This window comes from Rhipicephalus sanguineus, chromosome 11 (genome assembly GCF_013339695.2).
Source record: "Rhipicephalus sanguineus isolate Rsan-2018 chromosome 11, BIME_Rsan_1.4, whole genome shotgun sequence".
NCBI classification, from domain to species: domain Eukaryota; kingdom Metazoa; phylum Arthropoda; class Arachnida; order Ixodida; family Ixodidae; genus Rhipicephalus; species Rhipicephalus sanguineus.
The window spans coordinates 6,562,269-6,586,704 of NC_051186.1; the positions used below are offsets into that span (position 1 = coordinate 6,562,269).

Sequence of the window (24,436 nt, forward strand, 5' to 3'; positions counted from 1 at the left end):
TCCAGCTCGGCCTTTGGGGTTCAGCTCTGGCTGGGCCAACGGGCAGAGATGATGGCAAGGGCCAGCAGAGCCCCGGAATAGGGGCCGCGACCGTTCACAATGCCCCGCCTTATGCGAAAATAAAGGTTTGTTTTTCCTCTCTCTCCTATTAACATAACCGTCTAACTACAATAATTTTAAAGTTAATTAGTTTAACTTTCCTAATTACTGTCCCAAATCATGTCTTTAGACGTCTTAAAATGCCTGCGCTTATAGAACAAGTAGTTGCGAGGGCATTGAACAAATATCGCAATTCCCTAAATTCGGAGAATTTCGGACATATTTCGGACACATTTCTTGAAATACCCAGTTTAATATGGGAACATAATTTTAGGAAGCATCAAATCAAATAACTGTAAAGCGAATTAATGAATATAATTTAATGAGTGCATTGAATTCCCATACTTTTTAGTGGGTATGTGCATGAAGAAGGGACATAACGTATTGAAAATATGTCCACCATGTGGAATGGTAGATTCCATGATCCATCATTATGGTCGATTATGGCAATTGATGGTGGCATATGGTGTGTGCTGCACGATGCTGTCATATGATTTTATTGTAGGATATGTCGCACAAAGACCGTACACCCACAGGAAAAATGATGTAGGTAAGAAAAAGTGCACTTTCTGTCTACATCGGTTCTTTCCTGAGTTTGTACGTTCTTTGGCAACATATCTGTCAGAGCTAACACGACAAAGATCTAAGTCGGACAGCGTTGAGTGTTCGAACTACTGTTTTATTGCGATAGCAACTATATAGACACACTCGGATGGTTTTTTGCCGTCGCCGTCGTGTCCCGTATATATATATATATATATATATATATATATATATATATATATATATATATATATATATATATATATATATATATATACTATAATATATATATATATATATAGTAACAGAACAGACACAACTCAGCGGTTATCTTAATTTTATTTGCCAACGGCTTCGACCGGTGGACCGTCGAGCGGATCTGGTAATTAAGCCTGCAGATAAGGGTGGCGCTGTAGTAATACTAGATAAAGCTGACTACCTGAGAGAAGGTTACCGGCAACTTGAGGACAAGAACTTCTATGCGGAACTTGAAGAAGACCCCACTAAATTATTGCAATCAAAAATAAACCGCGAACTAAATTCGGAAAGATCACGGCCGATATGCTCAAAGCAATGCAACCTGATTAAACCTCGCCCAGGCCGTTTTTATTTGCTCCCCAAAATCCACAAAGCCAACCACCCCGACCGTTCTAGTTGTCTCAAGCAACGGCGCGGTGACAGAGACAATGTCAAGCGCGCTAGACTTCATCATTAAGGACCTAGTTCCAACTATTCCCCTCTTACATTAAGAACACGAACCACTTTCTCCGCGAAATCACCGGACTCGACGTTCCTGCGGATAGCATCCTTGTGACAATCGATGTAGTGTCACTTTACACAAACATTCCACAGTCAGATGGCATTGTTGCAACGATGCAAGCTTTCAAGAACGCTAGTACATACTTAGACGAGGACACGCTGTCGACACTACTGAGGTTGGTACTTAGCCACAATAACTTTGAATTTGATAATAAGCATTTTCTCTAGATGAACGGTACAGCTATGGGTACAAAGATGGCTCCTAATTGCGCGAATATTTTTATGGCATCTATTGAAGAACCTTTTCTTGCAACCAGAACATTGAAGCCTCTCGTCTACAAAAGGTTCTTAGACGATGTATTCATTATTTGGCACCACGGAGAGGAAAGTCTCCTTTCGTTCATAAATGATTTCAATTCAACTCACCCTTCAATATCTTTTACACACAGTTACTCGAAATCAACCATAAACTTTCTTGATGTCACTGTTAAAATTAATGAGAATCGCATCCATACAAATCTATACAAAAAACCAACGGATCGCCATCAATACCTTCACTTTAAGAGTACCCATCCACGTCATTGCAAAACAGCCATACCATACTCACAAGCCCATCGATACCGCCGAATTTGTTCGGACGTGTCAGATTTCGAAGGTCATGCCGAGGATCTTAAAACGGCCCTTGTGGCGAAGGACTACCCAGAGAGTATCATCGATGATGCTATAAGCCGGGCGCGGAGTTTATATAGAAACGGAATTTTGTCGGGCTCGAAACAATGCCATTCAAAGAACCAAACGAACCTTGTCCTCCCGTACTCGTCCACACTACCGCACCTCAACAACATTCTCTCTAAACATTTCAACATTATACAGCAGAGTACGCGCCTGTCCTCAGTTTTCACGGAGCCGCCACGAGTGGTCTACCGCCGCGGAAGGAACATAAAGGACATCCTAGTAAGAGCTAAGACGACCGAGTCTGAAAACAGGGAATCGGGTTGCAGGCCATGTGGAAAACAACGCTGCCAGGTCTGCAAACATATGACCACAGCCTGTGTTGCCAAGGCTCGTCCTCTGACTTCACATTCAAAATTAAGGGACCTCTAAATTGTGACAGTCAGAATGTTGTATATATGCGACATTGCGATGTCTGTGGCCAGCAGTATATAGGCAAGACTGGGACAATGTTTAGACTACGTCTGAATAACCACAGAGCTCAGGCGCGTACTCTGCCAGATCTCCCTTTCTCTAAACATCTGAGTTTGCCAGAACGACTCATTCGACAAAGTACGTGTCACCCTCCTGCAGTGCAGGCTTCCGCAGTACTCGTGAACGGGAACAGAGAGAGTCCTATTTCATCCACAAATTTGAAACAGTGACACACGGCATAAATGAAAATATGGGGAACCTCTCGTTTCTTTGGTCATGCAAAAGTTAGTAGACGGGAAATGAATGCTGACCGTTGTAATTCGTGCTGTATGCTAAAATGGAGTATCGAACAAGCATCTGGGGAAGCGGACCGACCGGAGACCTTTGCATATTCTGTACTTATGTGCTTTTTTGTTGACATGTTCATCTTTTTTATGTTTTATTTTTTCCCGACTTTTCAGTATTCAATGTATACCTTTCCCACACATTACCTTTGCCTTTTTGTTATTATATTTTTGCAACGTTTTATTCGTTTTATGCTCATTTTCGTCCTTTCTATATTTTAACCGGTTTGCTTAACTTATTAATTCATGTTTTAAATGGGATAGGCTGACATGCACTACATCTTTTCAACCACAGGCGCCTCGGAGAGCCGCGCTAACAGGGCAGGAGTCTTGTACTCACGCCGCCACTTCGACACAGACACGAGGGTTAACGTGTAGTTCTCAAACGGCCTCGTGCGCATGCACAATCTGTGCCCCCACACACACGCAATGGGTAAGCGACAAAAGAACACCGACTCCCTTTTTTCCGCCTCTGGATGTGACCGCAAAAGGTGTGGGATCGGGGCTTGCTCTGCCACGGATGCACCCCTCGCAGCAAGTAATTGCAGCCACCAAAGCAAAGCAACAATGCCCCCCGCGGCCTTCAAAGCGCGCCGCGGAAGCCGCGCTCTGCGTTTGTTGCCCTTCTGCCATTTATATTTTATTTTTTTATTTATTTATTTTATTTTTGCCCGCATCTGCGGCACCTGCTCTACTCCGCCGAAACGGCGCTTGTTTCCCCATTCTCTTCTTTGCTTGCTCTAGCCAATGAGCCGAGAGGAACTGTTTGACACACTATACGTCACCGCTGTCAACTTGACTGATTTATTATTTCCTCCCTTTCCTCCTTCACCTAAAAGTGACCACGACGATTTTGGATATTCCCATAGCGCTGTGTTTGCTCATAAGCCCCGACGAAGGCCGGTCCACCGGTCGAAACCGTTGGCAAATAAAATTGGTGGTAGTGGTTCGAAAGAAGAAGGAAAAAGGCACCTAATTTCTGCAGCCCAATAGGGAGCACGACGCAGTGCCTTAGGGGGTGGGGGAAGGGCGAGAAAAAGAAGAGAAAAAAGAGAAAAAGTGTCAGTGCGCAGCACGCGCGGGCGCGGCAAGGTTGGCGTAGAGCTGAGGCTGTGGCGGTTCAATGCCGCAGCCGAGGTTGTAGTCCGCCGCAGCAGCCGGTGCCGGGCTTCCTCAGGAGGTTGTCCCGACGGGTAGGGGCGCGTCTACTCGCTCCCGGGGTCACCGGGCCGCGCGCCGATCGCCTGGAGGCAGGTGGCTCGCAGCGGTTGTCGGGAAGGAATTGCATCACAGCCTGCAGGGTGGCGAGCAGGTTTGTGATGAGGGTGTCCCGCGGGTCCTCTGCAGGCGCAGCGGGTGGGGCAGCAGGCAGGCTCGACCTGGGGGAGCTCGCCGTTGGCAGGAGGGATCCGCATGGCGCAGGAGATGGGCGCTCGAGGCCGGGATCCATGGTGTTGCCCTCGAGAAGTTTGCTCTTAACTGTAGCAGCGTAGGAGCGCACCTCACGGGACTCCTCGCGTACTGCGGCCTTGACCGCCCTTCTCGAGAGCGGCGTTGGAGTGACGGCCATGAGCGTGCCACTCTCCTTTCCTCCTGCCAGCGTGGACAGGTGGGGGAGTCAGCTGCATGGGCCCCGCTGCAGTTGACGCAGCGGGGCTTGCAGCTCTCCTGCCTCCAGGTGTTGGCGGCCGCAGCGGATGCACGCTCCCTTACGCTGACATGCCTCAGCAACGTGGCCGAAGCGACCGCACTGCTGGCACTGGCGAAGTCGCAGTCTCACGTGTCGCACGTGCAACTGCAGGCCAAGCAGCACGACTTGTTCAGGTGGGAGCGGTTCGGCGTATCGTATCTTCACCGAGGCTCCCTACCTCGTTGCCGAGAGCACTGGAACCGCTGATGTGATGCCCGCGAGCAGCTCCGCGTTCATCAGGTCACCGTCCACGCCATAGACGAAGCCGGTGCTGGAGCGACGATCCGCGGGCTCCCTGGCAGTGACAGGGACGCCGCCGAGCTCCCTGATCGCGAGGAGCTCCGACAAACACGTCGACGTCGACGCGTCCGCAGCCACGATGTTTCGGCGGTGGTTGACACGCACCGCCAACACACCGGGCCGCTTAGCGAGCGCCGCCGCGAGTGTCAGGCGCGGCGATCCGCTGAAAGAACCGCCAGTGGCTGAGGGACGGAACAGGGCTGTCCCTACCACGGCAGGATCGATTGCAACAGCCGCGGCCTCGAGTGCCCTGGCTCTCCGCTGTGCTGCCTTGGAGACGATGGTGAAGAAGTCGCCCTCGGCTGGCGGGGGGCTTCGACACGGGGCGGCACGGCGACCGTGGTGTTGAGTGGCCTCGGAGCTGTCGGGGCCTCTGCTGTGAATGTCTCGTACTCGGGCGCCGGGAGCCGGCGCTTGGGGCAAGCTTTCCGCTTGTTTTTCTTTTTCCTTCGCGCTGGAGCCGCAGGCGGCGCAGCCACGATTACGCCGGAGGCCGCATGCGAGAGGTGAACTGCCGGAGGTGCCGTCAGGCTCGCCGCGTCGTCCCGCACGGAGGGGGAGGCGGCCGGTGCTGCTGCAGCTGTTGTTGTTGTGGTTGCCGCTGTTGCGTGTGTGCTCGCATGCTTCCGCGAGCATTCCGCTGCGTCTTCCTCGCGTCCCCACTTACGCGAGGTCGCCGTGGCGTCCATGGCTTCGTCTTCCGACGTCGCGGCATGTGGACGAGACGAAGAGTCGTCTGTGCTGCAGGGGTGGTAGCTGCTGGCCTGGAAAGGTCGGTGGCAACTGGCGCTGCCTCCTTGGCCTTGTTGAGCAGCCAATCTCCAATGGTTGTGACTGCCTGCTGCTCCAGCTGGTTGGGGCTCGCAGTCGGCGCTTGTGCCGGACTCGTGCTTGTATTTGCGTGTGCCGCGTGGGCGGCAGCACGCTGTGTGGCACGCTTTTCAGCTAGCCAGGCTTCGAAGTTCGGGTAATCTTCTTCGTTCTGTTTTTTTCCGTTGGACTGTGGCGTATCGTGTCCATGGATCACTATGAGGCCGGAAGGGCTCGAGTCCCGCTCGAGTGCCCGAGCGCAAGCGCTGCTGAGGCATCGCTGCATGGCGAGGAGCCGCAGGGGCAGCAGGTGCCGCGGTGTTGCAGGCAGGCTTAGGGGGTGCCGCAGTGGCGGCGGTAGGCTCCGAAGTGACCTGGGAAGGTTGGAAGCGCCTCCTTGGCCTTCTCCAGTGGCCGGTCGGCAATGGCAGTAACGGCCTGCCGCTCGGGAAGCTCCTCCTGTTGTTGGAGGGCTCTCTGAGCCTTCCCGGCCTTCTTCATGGTCTTTCCAGAGGGCTTCCGAGGCATGGCCTCGCGCGTCCAACTCAAGAATCGTGGGGCCAAGCGGCCGGGCGGCCGCTGAGGGAAGCGTAGAGATCGCGTTCGAAGTCGCGGAGCGCGAAGGAAACAACCTTTCACTTCAGCGGCCCAAACGGAACTCTCCAAATAAAATTAAGATAACCGCTTAGTTGTGTCTCTTCTCTCTCTCTCTGTCACATTATATATATATATATATAATATATATATATATATATATATATATATATATATATATATATATATATAAGCCACGTAGAAAAATAATTCAGAACAGCTTCCCGACGCGCGAAATCGAACGCGCGATCTCTCGCACCAAAGCGCGCGGCGTAAGACGGCTAGGCCACGAAGAGTACCGTCTTTCAGCCTGCTAGCGGCGATCTACTTATATACACCATTTACTTCAGCATGCATTCTTGGTCACCACCGAGATGGCGCGAAGTGTGCGGGGCGCGCGTAAAGGTCTTCGCCCCGCTCCTGCGAACGCCATTGCTTTCGCCCTACAGGGCGTGGTCGCCTTCGTGCGCTTATCTCGAGGAAGGAAGGGGCAGGGCAGGAGGGGGGGTGGAGCGGGGGGTTGTATGTCTTGTGCTTTTCCCGTGATATCCGCGCTGAAGTCACAGAGCGTACGAAGGTCACTTCGCTCACTGCGGCGGGTGCGTTTGCGAAAGGAGCGCGCTGTTCAAAAAGAAATAAGTAACAACTGTAACAGTTCGCGCTCGTCATCTGTGTACCTGTTCGTTCGTGTCGTGCGTCCTGCTTTATGTTTGAGCAGTGCGCTTCAAGTGTCGAGCTGCGACGCATGATAGTTCGCACTCCTCCTGTGTGCGTTCCTTTCGTGCGTCCTTTGGGCTCGAGCGGCGCGCTGGCAATTTCGAGCTGCTTTCCGTTCTTCGCATTACATTCCAATTTATTCCTATCGCATTCATTGCCTCGCCTTTGTGGCGAAACTGTGACTTTTTTCTAATACTCGCGTAAGAAGAGATCATAGAGGCATGAGCAGCACTTCCCCCAGTTTGTATATGCACAGTGAGGCAACTTTACCTTTAATGAAATGTCTACTATGTGAATCAAAGTTACGATATAATATTTTCATCCGTTCCAAGGAAACCCTTCAAGGCAATACCTTGACACCCTTCAAAAGTATTCATCTCCAATCAGGAATATGCGTTATTGTTACATGCACACCTAGCGTATTCTATCACACTTCGCTTGTAATCTATCAAATGCAGAACGGTTTCTCCAAAGTTTAACCAAGCATTCATGAAAATTTGCTTTTATTTGTTTCAGGAGGAAGGAATGGGCAAATACGAGCACAAGCGTCCTCAAGTAAGTAAAACATCGCGATCAACAATTGCGTGTCCGAAGCACACATTGTGCCTCATAGTGCGCAGCATGAATGGTGCGTACTAGAAGCGTATTTGCACGTTATTTTCCATGCAAAAGCATTCTCTAAGAATATACAATCCCATTCGACAAGTTAGGAACAAAGCTTATCGTAAGAGAGTTGTGAGTAACGGCTTTTAGAATAGAATATCAAAAACCTGACAGTAAGGCTGGCACAAACTGGCCCATTCAACAAATGGCAATGTTTATCAATGAAAAAAATCATTGAATCATTGTAATGTAACTCGAGCCAACGTTTCGACAAAATGAATTCATCCAGATTCATCCATAAGACGCGCCACCTTCCGCTTTCGGTAATATAGGGGCATTCAAACGTGGCAGTATTTCGACTGCCCTGAGAAAGAGCGCTGAGGAAGAGCGCCAACTAGCGACGCCGCCATGCCTTCGTCGGGCCGTGCATGTCCTACGAGATCCCCTCGATGTCGCGATAGCACTTGCTCCTGAAATGAAAGTTTTCCGCCATGACCGGAGAGGAGGCAGCGCACAGTTTTCATCTGTTGTAGTCATGACAAGCGTGGAGTGACATTCGTTCTCTTGAGGCAGGAAGAAGAGGCTCGCCTGAAATTGCGTCGTGGATAGCTCCGCGAATTATCCTCTAGAGAACTACATCATTTAAACAAATCTTAAAACACGGGTTGCTGCGTTTACTAACGTTTTCATGCAAACCATTTAAAGAAATTTTATTACATTGTTTTGCAAATGCCCAACTGCATTCATTTTATTCAGAGAACGCACTTTCCTAAAGCGGATACTTAAAACAAATCACTTACAAAATACTGCTACCGGGAGACGTCGGAAGATAAATGAATTTACATTACTTAAACGAGCACAGCGGTCACGACAATCACGACAACAAAGTTGGTGAAAGAGCAACCAACCCGTCCTTCTCTTCTTCATGCCGTAATTAAGCGGCACACAAAGATACCCTCCGGAGTTGACAGCACCGACTCGGTGCGCTCGAGCAATGACAGTAGGGAGAACGTTCACTATAGACAGGAATTAGTAGTGTCCGGCATACGATCAGGCTTCAGACGAACAACATGAACGATGTCGGTGCAAGGTGGAGTGGATAGGGACGAACAAAATCGTGGGATTTCATACGTCAAATCAGTGGGGTACTCGGACAGAACGAGAGAGAACTGAGGTCTTGTTGTAAGCGAAGCTTGAACGCGTAGCACGCGTTCCGAGAACGGAAAATGAACCGCCATCGGCAACACGAACGAAAGACGATAAGACGGGCGCAGGAAACTTGCGGAAAGGTGAGCGCTCATTACTGATATTTGGGTGCCAGGGTATCTAAACGCCGAAAAAGGCACATCGTCCACTTCTGCATCCAAAGAGTTCACTTCCGCGTCCGAAAGCCAGAGCGAACACAGCTTTTCCAGGTCGGTAGGCCAATACAGCATCAACTCTGGGCTCGCAGATAGCCTTCATTGATCAGTCTTCCGAAGACGGACGACGAGGGTATTCGCGAAGGTGAGCGACGGGGCAAAGGTGACCGAAAACGTCACTGGTTCTGCGGAAACGGCGGGCGGTCGTATCGTGGAGCCGAGGATTGAGCATTAAGGTTCGGTGGGCCATCACGGGCGTAAAAAGGTAAGGATCGAGTGTCCTCTGCACGGTACGTCATACTAGGTGACGATAGTCAGTGACAGCGAGAATGGCGAGAAATGTGGCCCCCTTGCTGCTGAAGCATGTCGGCCTGTCATTGCATGTGCGCCAGATCACGGTATCTGGGATAGGTTGGTTGGGGGCGGTAGGACACAAAATGCTGGCCGTGGGACGCCTTAGGGCACATATGAGCTGAATGCCTGCGTTCGCCAGTTCTTCGCGCAAGACAGCCTGGATTAGTGACACCGGCGAGCGGGGCTCCTCGCAAGAACTATGATCAACAGGCCATCCAGTCAATATGATGGAATGCCCAATAAGATGTCCGCTGCGGAGTTCCGTGGTGGGGGCTCGGACATACCCACACCTCCACCAAAGGTACTACGTAGAGACGCCGGGAGATAGCTGTGTATACAATATTTACACAAGCAGAGTGATTCGTCTCACTGCAACAACGATGTCGAATCAAAACTTGGAGGACGCATGAGCATCGCCTCCAAGAGTACAACGCGATAACGTAATCGGGCCCTGTGCACATCGCCTTCTCAATTGCTAGCCTAGCTTCGGTTCTCGGTGCATGGCTCAACCGTTTTTTTTTTAAGGAATCGAATGACTGTGCGCGTAACGTTGGCCGTTTCAAACTATGCTAGAAGGCCCACTGCAAGTACACTTCTTAAGTGCCCTCTACGCCATAATTCTTCCTTTTGCGAACCAGCGAAGGGACCACTACGCGTCCGTAAGGTAACACGCGAAGCTGCGCAAGTGATCACTTTGTTGATGCTTTTTGCAGCTGACCACGTTTAAATATGCCCGAGAGCTTTGTAATGGGCGGGCCTTCAAAACACCCACTCGTTGCGCGATTCACATGTTTTGACGCCTGGCGCGATTCTACGCTTCTGCCACGCAATATTACACGCGTTAAGGAATCTCCTTCCACTACATGATATTCATGTAGTGTTTTTTTTTTTTCGAAGCTGTTTCAAGCAATATCATGGCTCTGTGGTAGACGTATTTGCCATGCACAGAGTCTGGGTTTGATTCTCGCTTGAACTTAAAAGATTTTTATTATTTTTTTATTTGCATCTTTCTTGATATTTCGGTCCCGAAAAAAAAGAATGATTTTTCGCTCACAAACAGTGACGCCGACACCGACATCTATGCTCACGCCCACACCGGAATTTCTGCGCCGAACTCATTAACGCTGTTGCGTTAAAAGCGAACCCGTCATCCTATGTGTCCCATAGATAACCGGCACATACTCCATTCATTCCAAGCTGCGCAGCGTGATGAGTTCGCGTACGCATTTTCATGCTTGGCTGCATGAAAAATTTTCTTAGATTATAACTCCGCAGCGTGTTACGCTCTCAGTAACACTTGAATGCAAAATACCGCTGCACATTTCGTGACCCTGTAAGTTATACAGGCGACTTCTAGCAAGACGTAACAAGTCTGGGTGCAACAGACACCAATAAATTACCCTCAAGTTCTGAGTCCTTTGTAGTGTTCGCTCCCCCTGCTTAAGCTTTCCGCACCTCACGTGGCGTTGCACAACCTACGGGATCTGCAGTATTTGACCAAGCGACAAAGTTGTGTGATGAGGTCAGGAATTTCGGCAATCTGTGACATCACGATGACGCAGCAAGCCATTCCTTTCCGCACGCCGCTCGCTCGGAGGTGGTGGCGTGGGTTTTCGTACCACTTTTTTCGCCTGCCGTTCCCGTGTTTCCCTCAACGTCACAGCGCTTCGCGACACTTAAGGCTTTCGCTTTAATAAACTCAACAATAATGTCCTCTTCCCGAGATTTTTAAGGCAGTTACCTCCAAGTCGGCTGTATCCTCGGAATGCCAACCCGTATATTGCACCGAACAATATGTCTTCAATGCTATATCTGGAGCTTTAGTGAGGCTAAAACATCATACTTTTCGAGTGCGTAAGGTAATTTCTTCAATGTATCGGGAATAGCGCTGTTCCTTCTCTCTTAGTGAATTTTTAGGTAGAGGCAAGGAACAAGATAATGCAGCCACGTTACTGTTAAATGCAAAGTCAACGTTGCACTAAGTACTGTAAAGAGCAGCGTTCATATACGCGCTCGAAATTGAAATAAGAGAGTGACACAGTTTCACTGTTGCACATAATCTGCAGCAAATGCTGCTCGGGCGCACACATCACTGCTCGGCAGTATGCTACGATTTTCGCTAGTAATTTTCTCTTACTTGCCATGATAGTTGACTGTTTTTTTCTTTTCTACGCAGAAATACGAGTGCTATGTCTTCTGCTGCAAGAGAGCTTCTAAAATCCTTCAAATGGCCGGCCCCGATGGGCTTAAATGTGGCGAGGATGTGTTTTTATACTCTCTACGAAAGGTAAGTTACGTTACGGAAGTAATAAAATGCGACTCCCAGTCGAAATATTTCGTCGCTACAGATATAATTCTGTAATCCGGTAGGTCTCGGGTAATCGCGAGAATGTAGCTGAAATGTCGCATTTCCAAGTTGATAAAACTCTGGAATCGTGCATACCAAAACCGCGATAACGTGCCGAGTCATGCCATATAGTTGCTGACTCCGAGTTAATGTTGAGGAGCCGCGGTCCATCATCTTGCACAAAAATTGAAGAACAGGTTATCGATATGGCCACCACGTAAATGCAGTCACCGTGGGTGCGACTTGAACCAGCGTCCTAGACCTCAGTGGTGCGATATTCCGCATGCTATTCTACATTAAAAGCTACCACGACAGTGGTTTCCTTTCTGAAAGCTCTTCGTAAATGTTTCAGTTGGTATGACAAATAGTTAACGACCTGCTTGACGAAATAGCTGAACGGACACTCTATCATACTCCATATTTTGCGTAACTAATACCTTCGTGCCGAACAGCCTGCGGCAACTAAAACCATGTATTGTAGACGTGACTTCTTTGTACTGATAATGCAGAGCAACTCTCGATATTAGAAGAACGGCCTTTATTGATCACGAACGGATAGCTCTAAAAAGAAGTAAGTATTTTGTGTTAGCGCTTAGGTTGAAGAAATATGCTACTGACGCCCATGTCGTGGCATGCAGTATTCGCATTGTACACCACGGGTAAAGTACGCGAACATAAAATAACCATGTCTGGACAACGTTGGGTTCCTGTATTCACCTACGCCATTTTAGGAAACAGGCGTTGGCAACGTCGATACACACTAGCAGTTGCAGCGGCGTCGCAGTCAGTAAGGCTATGTATGCGCAGCACTCGCCATTTCCGTTTTTAGTCATGGAGGTAACAGTGGCGCGGCAGCTGCTAAAGCTGGCTCCGATCTTGCACTTTGGCACTTTGCAAGCGCGATTACAAGGGGAGGCTGCGAGATGGGGAAGATTCAGTCGGTCTGTGAGAGTCTGAAAATGACATAGAACACTACTTAGACGCAAAATTATGATTAGCTGTAGCCAAAAATTAGGAAGTTTAATGCCACGTTCTTCACTCGTTTGAGGCCATACCTATACGTTTTAATTTTGTGAGCTAATGCAAGAGTGAACCACCTACTCCTTCGTCAAAGGATACTCCGGCAATTTATCGACGTCTATCGATGAGAATAAAATTTTCAACATATTGTCACGTGGTCATGACGTCGACGAAGGCAGCAGTTAGCGCATCAGAGATGGATGGATGGATGGATGAACAACTTTATTTTAGTCCTTCGGTACGCGCGATTAGCGCGCAGCGGGCCGCTCCCACGTCGGGACAGAGAGGCCTTGCCCCTCCGCCGCGTCGCGGGCCCGATGGACAGCGAACTTGTGGCCGGGAAACAAAGTCAAACTACAGCAATACACTGATTGCGGCGAACAGAGCGTCGACCGTCGATCAATTGACAAGCGGTGAAGCGCGTCGGCATTTATACATGTGCCATCGAATATTCCAGCGTTATCGCTGGTTGTCGCGCAAGCTCTAGACTAAGCTCGAGTGTTCGCGTCTTGCGCGCAATCTTAACAAAACGATCTACAATAACCGGGAAGCTTCTCGAAAAATGAGGCGCAGTTTGCGCTGAGCGTTGCTGACAGTCTTTGTGGGCGAAAACCGAATACAGTAAAAGCGATAATAAGGTATGCACGTGGCAATATGTTCTTTTCCGTACCCTGATGATATCTGAAAACTATACTAATTTAAGTCGCTTAGTTTTTCTGAAAAGGAGTACTAAAATATTAGTAGCCAAGCCTTTGAATGCGGACCACCCTCTTTTTGTGATGTTGTTACACAACTTACCTAGCTTTCGCCGCCGTCATAGAAAGCAGACGAAGTGGGCTCCCTTTGAACGGACGACAGCGACGACGGTTCCCACATATAATTGTTCAGTTTTCGAAACTGCATTTCGTGTGGTAAAACGCGATGTGGCAGGCAGGTGTAACGCTGAAGATTCTAATAACAAACCAATCAACGCCAGAGGTGCCTGTTGTTTCCCTCCAACAGCGCTATTCGGGAGAAGTGGCGTTGTGCTGTTCGGCGCGTCAACTCGTCATAGCGGTTGTTGTCATGCTGTTGTCATAGCGGCGGGGTATTCTGACATCAATGCAGACGCTGTCCGTTCTGATTCCGCTTTCGACTCCTAGTTTTTTAGTTATGTAAAACTATTGACGAGTCTCAAAGCAAGTTGAAACCCGCTAGCTGTTACAGCCCTGTCAATAGCATTCGAAAATGGCAGTATCCTTATATGTTCAAAAACACGCCAGAGTCCTCCAAAAGTGCAAGGTGAAATTGCGCGCAGTGCTAAGAACCATTCTTTGAGCGTTGCGCTAAATCTCCGCGCATAAACAGAAGTTCCGCGTAAGGTATTCACAACAAAATTGGGGGACGTTTAGCCTTCGCCTTTAAGAGTCGAACGCGACAGCGAAATCCGGACCCTAGTGCGCAGTTCAACCACTAAGTGCATACTTATTATTGTGGGTCGTTACACACACATGCGCACTTCAACCACTAAGTGCACACTTATTAATGTGTGTTGTCAGATACACATACATAGACACACAGACACACACGCGCGCACGCGATGTATCTATAGTACTGGTACAGGTTTTCGATTTAAAGCACTTCCCTGTGCTAGAACGGCGGAACTATAGGCATGTTTCTGACAATGCCTCACAGATGGCAGTACATTATCTAATGTTTGCTGTTTGCTTGATATGTTTTTCTCTGTTCGCAAGGATTTGTGTGTTTGCTTTTAGCGGCAATGGGTGCACTATCCCAGCTTTTTTGGAAGCACGGCGTCGCGCAAGAAACGTAGTTTGATGGCCTCGCCAATGCGCCTACAAATCTCCGAATGGGCTCATTTTCGTCGTAACACCTGCCGAACAAAATGCGTTAAGGAGACTCCTTCCACTACATGTCATTTATGTAGTGCTTTTTTTTTTCGAAGCAGTCGCGAGTAACATCGTGGCTTTGTGGAAGGACACCTGCTTGCCACGCAAACGGCCTGGGTTCTATCCTTGATGGGAGCGAAAATTTTTATTGTTTATTTTATGTGCATTTTTCTCGTTTTTTCGCTCACAAACGACGCCGCCACCGACGCCGGCGGCGGAATTTCTGCGAAACGAGCTCTCCAACGCTATCGCGTTAAAACGGGAAAGGCGACCTTGGTAACAATTCCACACGTTCAAATACAGCTGCGATAGCACAGTACATAATTAAGGGCAATAGACAAGGATCTTACATGCCTGTCAGGTTCGCCTGCCTTGTGTCGCGGCCACGGTGTAAGAATATACTCAGGTGATGACACTCTTCCGCCAACGCATGGGAAACCGCAATCCGCGCGCGTCCAGATAATGTTCGGGTTCTTATCAGATGACTTGCAGAGGGCGCTACGAAAAGCGGGGCAGTCGTCTCCATAGCAACGCGCATGCTGCTGATAACGTGCATTTTTCTGTGCCATTGTGCTGGATAATGTGCATCCGCCAAGCGGCGTCGAGGGGCGAAATCGAGAGAGCAACAGGAGAGGGAACGGCGAGAGCGGCGGCGATGACGCAGCACCACCGTGATTCGGCTACTCGCGGGCGCTCTCCGCCTCAAGCCATTAGATGGCGCACCGCTCAACGGACCGACGACCGAACATTTTCTGGCCGCTTAGGCGCGCGCAGTGTCAACACTTGAATATTCTTACACCGTGGTCGCGGCTCATCCCGCACGCTCAATTCATGGCAGTAAAGACATACAGTCTGCAAACATGCTCGGCACATTTCACTAAAACTTGCTGCTGGAAGCGATCCCTGACGACATTTAATGGTATGTGTCGGGCAGACTGGACGTTGGTTGTTTTAACGATCATGCAAGACAACGTGAGCTTTCAATGAGAAGTAATTAGCTATTGCATGCGCACTGGGAGATCGGGACGTGACGCCAAGTGTTCGGGAGGGAGTGATCCTGCGTAAAGTGAAAGCGTTCGACAGCCGCAGAAGTGGTGCAAGCATTGTCACGCCATCTCTTCGAGTCGCGACATTTCTCGTCACCTACGAGATATGGCGTGACTATGCCGCGCGGCGGCTTAGAGCTCCAGCGGAAACAGAAACGTGAGTCCTGTCGACACCACCGGGCTGATATGATTTACGAAGATCGGGCCAACGACGCCAAGCACGAAAGCATTGCCCGCCAGGATCCTCAGTATCGCAAGGATGAAATTAACCTTGGCCGAGTTGGTTACAACCCAGATGAGCGCTTCCTGTAAGCCTCGGTAAGACTTCAAAGAGAGTAGGTAAGGATTCTGTTCTGGGACCCGTGCGTTTTCTGTTATCGTGTGTGGTTCGCCGGACACGTTTCCAAATTCTCTGCCCTGTGCGATGAATTGCAGCGTGACCGTAAGACACGACGATCCGACAGTCTCTGTAGCATGAATACTTACCAACCAGCTCAGCTCTCTGTTATTCAAAGCCTTATTTTTAATGTCGCGACTCGTTGATTAAGAGAGGTGTGCCGCCGATCGCTAAAACCAACGGCTGCGCGTACTCGAACATACTTTGCCCCCAAGCCTGCCAGCCGGAGTACCTCCCGAACATACATGTCGTCTAGGAAGGACCCCGCCACGCCTCCCATGCATGTGCTGATTACGTCGCTTGACCCACGGCAGTGGCCAGTATCAAAGCGCAAATGATAACGTTATTAAAGCGCAAACAAAGGAGAACACCTTGTAAAGAAAGGAGTATATTTACACAAAATAAACGGCTTCGCTGGCCTTACATCTTCACATAGTAAAAGGGCTCTGATTTTATTTTTTCTGTGTGGTCTGCAAAGCAATTTGGCTTCCCGGCAATGTGATCACCTGTTGCGCATGTACAATATCGATGTGTGGCGAAATATGAATATAGTCGCAAGTTTGCGCCTGTCCGTCTTGTCTTCTCGTATTTGTAGCTGGATACGCATTTCATATTGTTCAATAGGACTCATTCCACGCATGCGGCTTTCCGGTGAAGCCTGAGTGACATCGACACTGGTTAAAGTGCATAGCAGTCAGAACAGCCGCGCTTGCGGCACTTGTGTCGGTCTTGCCATCGCAGCCGCAAACATTTTCGAAACACATGCCTCAACTTGTTTTCCCATAATTCGCTGCATAAATGAACCTGCCACACCTGTAGCTCACGTTGTTCCAGTAAAATACATTTTGCGCGTCTAGGACTTCAGCTGTTCAATAAACAGTGACAACCGTGGTGGCTTCTACGCAAATGGCAGCTTGGTAGGCTTCCATAGCTTCTTTCTGTGGGATAGCAGCATAGAAATCTAATACCAGAAATACCGTAAAGGGCACCGCAATGACAAACCTTTGACTAACCAAACATTTCTGCGAGACCAAACAGTCTGCAGCTGCCACGCAATCTATGTAACATAACAAGTGAGCCAACGTCGGAGACCAGTTCTCGCGTTTTACCGCGGCGGTCTGCACCTTGCGACGGTCTTCGCAAGCAGGAAATCAACACCAACTTATACCTCCTTTCTGGTGCCTTTCTGTGCAATTAACGGTGGCGCGTATTGTCGGTCTATTACTTCCATCAGTTTGCGCGAAATTAGGCAGCATGCGCACCAGCGAAAACACAGTCGTAACTAGGGCAGCCACGGCAGCGGTTGCCTCCCGCGCGAAACTGTGAGGAGATGCGGCGGTGAGGAGACGATTGAGTACATTTTCCGACACCACGCACTTTGCCAAACTGAACGACGCATTCAAGAAGCCAAGGTCCATCGCCTAGATGCAAGACCACTTTTCGGAAGCAAGATCCTGGGCCATCCGTCTAGGACTTCGTGATTGCACAAGGCCACGTAGTCGACTGGACTTCACGAATGTTCATTTCCTATTTTTCCTCCTCTGAATCTTTCTTCTCTATCTCGTCTATTATTCCCCCTTTTCCCCCACCTCAGGCGTAGGCTAGCCAACCGGGACAGTGCTTGGTTGAGCTCCCTGCATTTCCTCTTCGTTTCTATCTCTCTTTTTACTTATATCATCATTGCTTCTCAGTAAACTACGTTTGTTTCACAAGTGTCTGGGATTAAAACCGTCTCTTAGAGTGCTAAACACAAACTGATTTCTTAAACCGTAAGTGACCATAATAAGTCCCACTATACGAGCACTTCTCTAACGACTGTCCTGTACTAAATTGGCTAACACAACGGCGAATGGAATACTATGGCTTGCTTTCTTGTGTTGCTCTGTTCTCTTTCGCGTGAGATTATTGTCGTTTATCTGAGTCAAGAAGCTTAGCTGAAATAGAGGATGATGCACATAACAGAAAAGGTAAAGAACGTATACATCAGCGAAATAAAAAGATCTAAAACTTCTTTCGCATTTCTCTCATCTTTCAGAGGTGCCTACTAGGAAGATGCAAGTCAGCAACATATTGAGGTGAAATGCATGCCATATATGTGTTCTGAAGGAAAAGAATACCACACTTGTGCAAGTCGGAAAACAACTAATATTGTACGCACGGAGTAGACGTTGGTCAAATGTTTTAAAAAGTCTGATAATGACTTAAATCTCAGCTAGTAATAATACACTATTGGTTCCCTCTACACTATTACTATTATTGTAAGAGGGAAACGAAGAAGGCATTAACAGCTTGGGTAGTGATCATAAACGCATAATATTACAAATGGGATATAAAACTCAAAATAAGAACATAGAATCAAAGTTTGGCAGCTCGTATCTAAATGACAAACAAATAACAAATACAGCCGCAAGAGTCGAGGAAAAAGTAGACGAACTACCAGGCAAAGACTGGAAGTATAATGAGCTGCTACATGTAATCACGAAAGAAGTGGAAAAAGAGAAGAAAACTATGTGTTGGAAAGGAAAGGAAAAGCCAAAACGTTGGTGGAACAAAGAAATCCGGGAGGCGATCGAGAAGCGACGTGAGGCATCACGGGAGCACAGACAAGCAAAAAAGGAGAAGCGGACACAGGACGAAGTCAACCAAATATGGGAAATATATTTAGAGCAAAAATCCATTGTGCAGAAATTAGTCGAGGCAAAAATTAAAGGTGAAAGTGAACGCTGGATGACAGAGATTCGCGAAAAGAAGAAGGCCGCGCCTAGGATATTTTGGAGCCACCTAAAAGCGCTGGGTAGGAAGTCTGTCACAATGCAACAACATATGGTAGATGAAGGAGGAAATCAATTGGAAGGGTATGAAGCGCTAGGTTACATCCGAAAGATAACAGCCGATTCGTTTAAAAAGGTCGCCCAGGGGATTCCCCCGATGCGTAAAAGTACGCAAAGGAGTGCAACCGACGAAGATGTAGTACTAGAGAATTTCAATTGGAAGAAAGCCGAAGGAAAAATTCCTAAGCGCACTACACCGGGCTTAGATGGGGTTCCCGTCAGCCTCAGTAACGAACTCGGACATAACACTAAAGAAGCACTGCTGAAAGCCGTAGAAAAGTGCTTACAGGAGCAGGAAATACCAGACAGTTGGCGAAAAAGTAGAATGAACTTAATCTATAAAGGCAGGGGAGAAAAGGATAACATTCGCTCGTATAGACCGCTAACCATTACATCGGTGCTATACAGGTTGGCGATGCAGGCAGTAAAATTAAAAATAGAAGCGTGGGTAGAACAAAATGATATTTTGGGAGAACTTCAGAATGGATTTAGAATCGACAGGCGGTTAGACGATAATCTGTTTGTTCTTACCCAGTGTATAGAAATATCGAAAATAGAAAACAGGCCCTTATACGTAGCTTATCTAGATATTACCGGGGCGTATGACAACGTTAATCAGGAAATTTTGTGGGGTATACTGAAAGAAGTGGGCATAGGTGACGACTGTATACAGCTTTTGAGGGAAATATACCGAGAAAATACAGTTTGTATAGAATGGGAAGGAATAAGTAGCAAGGACAGCGTTGAAATTAGCAAGGGGCTGAGACAGGGATGCCCTTTGTCCCCGCTGTTATTCATGCTGTACATGGTGAGGATGGTAAAAAGCGCTAGAAGGTAGCAACATTGGATTTAATTTGTCGCACAAACAGGTCGGCACGATGGTTGAGCAGAAGCTTCCAGGTCTATATTATGCTGATGATATTGTCTTATTTGCGGACAGTCAAGATGATATACAGCGACTGGCAGATATATGCGGAAGGGAATGTGAGGCTCTAGGACTAGGATTTAGTGCAACAAAATGTGGATTGATGGTATTCAATGATCACGAAGACCATGCGGTCTTCATACAGGGGCAAAAAATACCGAGGGCAAGCGAGTACAAGTACCTCGGAGTATGGGTAAATAAGGGGGATAGATATATGGAGGTACAAGAGAAAGTATCGGTCGCAAAGGGAAAGAGGAATGCTGCAATTATGAAGCACAGAGCTTTATGGGGGTACAATAGGTACGAGGTGCTTCGAGGGCTGTGGAAGGGTGTGATGGTCCCGGGGCTTACATTTGGGAACTCAGGGGTGTGCATGAAGTCAAAGGTACAATCAGGAATGGATGTAAATCAAAGGACAGTGGGCCGCCTCGCGTTGGGCGCTCACGGGAAGACGACAAATGAGGCTGTAAAGGGTGATATGGGATGGACAGGCTTTGAAGTGCGGGAAGCTCAGAGCAAAATGAGATTCGAAGAGAGGCTGAGGAAAATGAAGAAGAGTAGATGGGCAGAGAAGGTTTTCAGGTATTTGTATAGAAAAAGCGTTGACACGCAGTGGAGAAAAAGAACTAGGAGGCTCACCAGTAAATATACGGCTAGCAGTGCGGGCGATATGGCAACAAGGAGCATTAAGCGGAAGGTCAGAGAGGCGGAGAGGACTTATTGGATGACAGCGATGGAAAAGAAGCCGGCTCTGAGTAACTACCGAAAAGGAAAAAACGAAATAAGGAGGGAAAGGTTTTATGATAATTCAAGGGGAAGCGCTTTACTGTTTGAAGCAAGGTGGGGCTGCCTTAGAACGCGTAGTTATAAAGCGAGATTCAGTAACGAAGAAGAACAATGTACATGCTGCGGGGGAACTAAGGAAACGATGGAACATGTACTGATTGAATGTGGCGATATTCACCCAGGTGTACGTGTGGGCACGAGTCTACATGAAGCCTTGGGTTTTAGGGACAACAATGGAAAGCTGAACACGTCCGCGATAGAAATAAGTAAGAGATGGTTAGAGTATTGGTGGCAGAAAAGTAGAGATAAAGAACAAAATAAATAATGGGGGAAAAATAAGGTCATTCTGCCTTAAGAGGCAGAGAGATAGACCATGAATTTATATTTTTTTGGTATAATAACACAGATTTAATCAATGTAGATAAGGTATTAGGCCAACATGAAACAAGGAAGCTCTTCTTTTTTTTTCTTCGAGCCTGGTGGCAGACATGTCACCGCCCCGTTATAAAGGGGACGCTCATAGCATCCATCCATCCATGCAGAAAAAAATAAAATAAAGAAATGAAATAAAAAATGAATAAACATAAAAATGAAAATGAAAAAAAAAATAAAAAATAAAAAAGAAGAAAAAAAGGAAAGAGACCGTGATTGCTTCAGGAGCTTCACCCAAGCTCTTCATCATTCACCCGTGGATATGCCGTAATTTTTTCTCTCTGTTTTTGTGTCTTTCTTTTCATCATTTTCTTTTTCTTTCTACGTCTTGCTCTGTCTTTTTATCTTTTTCTGCCTTTCTTACCTTTCTCTCTCTCCATTTCTCTCTTTCGCTTATTTTCAATCTTTTTATTCCTCTCTCTCTCTCTCTCTCTCTCTCTGTACTCGTTCTCGTCATAGTTATTGCGTCCCACGCCGGACAAATTGGCGCACGGAATCTGGGAGCGAAGTAAGACTGATAGTTGGGCTAGTTTGGTGATACATTATGGGCGGTAACAGCGCACACACTCACGGAAAAGAAGGGGAGTCCTGCGTTAGTCGAACATCGGTGTCATTGCATGAAAAAGAAGAAATATTAATCAGTAGCATGTTTGTTTGACAGACATTTTTGTCGCGCCTGCGCAGTCACTCGCAGCCTCAAGTCTGTTAATGACGTAGACAAGGTCCCTCGCTGGCCCCTCTGCGCATGTTCTATATGTTTATCGCAAGTGTTCAAATTATTTGTTTGTTGCAATAAACCTTCAGTTGAGAGTCAGCGCTTGTTTGTGTTCCCTTCTATCCGTCCCGCGAGTGTATGCGCTGTTACCGCCCATAATCTGGGAGCGAAGCAGAAAATGAAGAAGAGGACGACGATAGCGCGTCCCGGGTCATGATGATGGTTTTCCGTCGGCTCTGCACGGCATAACGAAAATCTTAACAGCCGCGCTGTAAAAACATATAAAAGAGAGACTGCAGTAATTATGCACTCTTACAATCAGATCAGACAGCTTAGTACCTAACCTGAACAGAACAATCGAAATAGTGACAGTATGACGTATGACGTACCTCTAGCTGTTTTTTTTAATTATTGATTGCTGCCATAAGGATAGTCATAAAATTAGGAATTCAAATCATAGTCGCTTCGTTACGTGAAAGAAATCATATGCAGCATAAAGGATATGAAATCATATTCATCAATCCTGTGGCCTAGGTCAAGAGCCGAAGCATTGAAGGTAGGAAATATTTCTGTTTGGGGCATGCCTATATTATCAAGCGGAATATCAAGAACAATGTTTGGTTGTATATAGTGGTGGCATGACAAAAAACTTGTAAGACACTTAAGCATCGCCTTCAAGATCAGAACGCGATAGCGTAATCGCGCCTCGTGCGCATCGCCTTCTCAACTGCTATCCTGCCTTCGGTTCTCGGTGCATGCCTGAACCGTGCCGTAAGGAAACGAACGACTGTGCGCGTAACATTGGCCGTTTCAAAGTATCCTAGAATGCCTACTGCAAGTACAGTTGTTGAGCGCCCACCGCGCCGTAATTATTCCTTTTGCGAATCAGCACAGGGCCCACTACGCGTCCGTAAGGCAACACGCGATCCTACGCAGCCGTTCACTTTGTTGATGCTTTTGCTGATGATGATGAGTAAATATGTATGTGGGCTTTGTAATGGGTGGGCCTTTGGAACACTCACTCGTTGCGCAATTTACGGCCTTGCGCGATTCTACGTCTCTGCCACGCAGTTTACATGCGTTAAGGAGACTCCTTCCACTACGTGACATTCATATAGTGTTTTCTACCGCACCAGCTTCAAGAAGTGGTGTGGTTCTGTGGTAGAGCACTTGCTTGCCACGCATGTGGCCCGGGTTCCATTCTCCCTCGAAGCCGAATTTTTTTTATTATTAATTTCATTTGCGTCTTTCTCGATTTTTTGGTCACGGACAAGATGATAAATTTTTCGCTCACAACTAACGACGGTGTCGCCGACGCCGACACCGGAATTTCTGCGAAACAAGCTCCTTCACGCTATCGTGTTAATAACGTTCTATTGATGCTGTTTGTAAGCAGAATCGGCATAGGGATGATATCGCCAGACCAGCCCTGTGCGAATATAGCTTTAACGAAGGGGTGGTGGGAGATAGTGCACACGGCACCATAATGTTGTGATCATCATATCCCACTGCCTGGATTTTCCACGGAAATCTGAAGTGGTGAAATCATGACCACGTTTTTGAATCAGTTAAGTCTCTACTAATCGAATTTTTTTATCTGATCGCTGTTATACTGGTCACTACTAGAAGAACCAAATTAATCTTTCGATTCAGTGATGCTGGTCCACTTAAATCGGCCATTTCACGTATTCTTAACCTACAGTGGCCTCGTAGCCATAATAATTTTACAGATCCAGCTGTGCAGGAAGTAGCGTAAGGAATTTCTTCAGCGCTGGTGAATTTTATGAGCTGTAAGTCTGAAGTATGGCGCTTCATTTCCACTGTTACCTACTTGAGGCCCTCTTTGGGCCACTGCGGGAGTTGATGCAAATGAAAAAGAAAACAAGGTAAAAATATGATTGAATACACACATGGTAGCATACGTTACTCTAATTAGCGATGTCGGCACCAAAGCAGCCATAATAACTTGCTTTGCAAAACGTCAACTCTAAACCTGAACCAGAGCCAGCATATAGAATGACAGCGCACGGATAACTTGCAAGCAATACCCATTCAACACCTTTCACCCAATACCTCTGTCATTGTTACTACTCAATTTGTGAATGTTCATAGCTGCAAATTTCTTAGAAGGATGTAGGATTGGGCGTGTTGGTACAGCATGATTATGTACAACAAGTTTATGTACAACATGATTATGTACAACAAACTTGTCAACGTGCGCCAGCGCAAGAGAAAGAACTGTGCATAGCGTTCGGCGTGGACGTCCTCAGTCGGTGTAGGCCAAATGTTTCAAACCTCCCAGTGAAACGCGTTGTAAGTTTTTTTTAAAAGAGCATTCTTTCTGTGAGCTACCTGCAGACAGAGAGGGCGGCTTTGTCATTATGTCGGCTAAAAATAACCTGAAAAAAGCGCCCCGCACAGTTTCGTCTTTTTTTTTTTTTTTGACCGTCATGATCACGTTTCTGTGAAAAAGGTCAGAAGTAAAGCTAAGAGCCTGCTTCTTATGTTGAATCTTGACTGCGTCCAAAATGCCGTGTCAAATGCCAAGGAACGTTTCCTTGAAGCGTTTTTTAGCGCTAAAACCCGTTCAGCGTTCTGTGTCCTCTCTTCTGTCCCCTCCTGTCGGTAGCGCTGAATTGCACTCGTGATCATGCAAATTTGTAGACCCCAATCACCGAAGAATTTGCCGACAGCTTATGATTACGGCTTTTCTCCTCTTTCATACCAT

The 24,436-nt window shown here is 47.5% G+C and overlaps 1 protein-coding gene across 8 annotated transcripts in view; it reads left to right on the forward strand.

Annotated features, from left to right (window-relative positions):
• Positions 1–24,436, forward strand: part of LOC119374269 (uncharacterized) — a 292,758-nt gene that overhangs the window by 47,972 nt on the left and 220,350 nt on the right. For 3 of the 8 annotated variants that reach the window (XM_049420341.1, XM_049420335.1, XM_049420338.1), the window contains one exon: positions 7,519–7,557. The exons of 2 other annotated variants lie outside the window; for them this stretch is intronic. In XM_049420341.1, coding sequence (XP_049276298.1) covers positions 7,519–7,557 — 39 coding nt within the window. Of the gene's footprint in view, positions 1–7,518; positions 7,558–11,496; positions 11,608–18,054; positions 18,086–24,436 lie in introns of those variants that run through there. 3 more of the 8 variants (XM_049420340.1, XM_049420337.1, XM_049420342.1) reach the window with 2 other exon arrangements.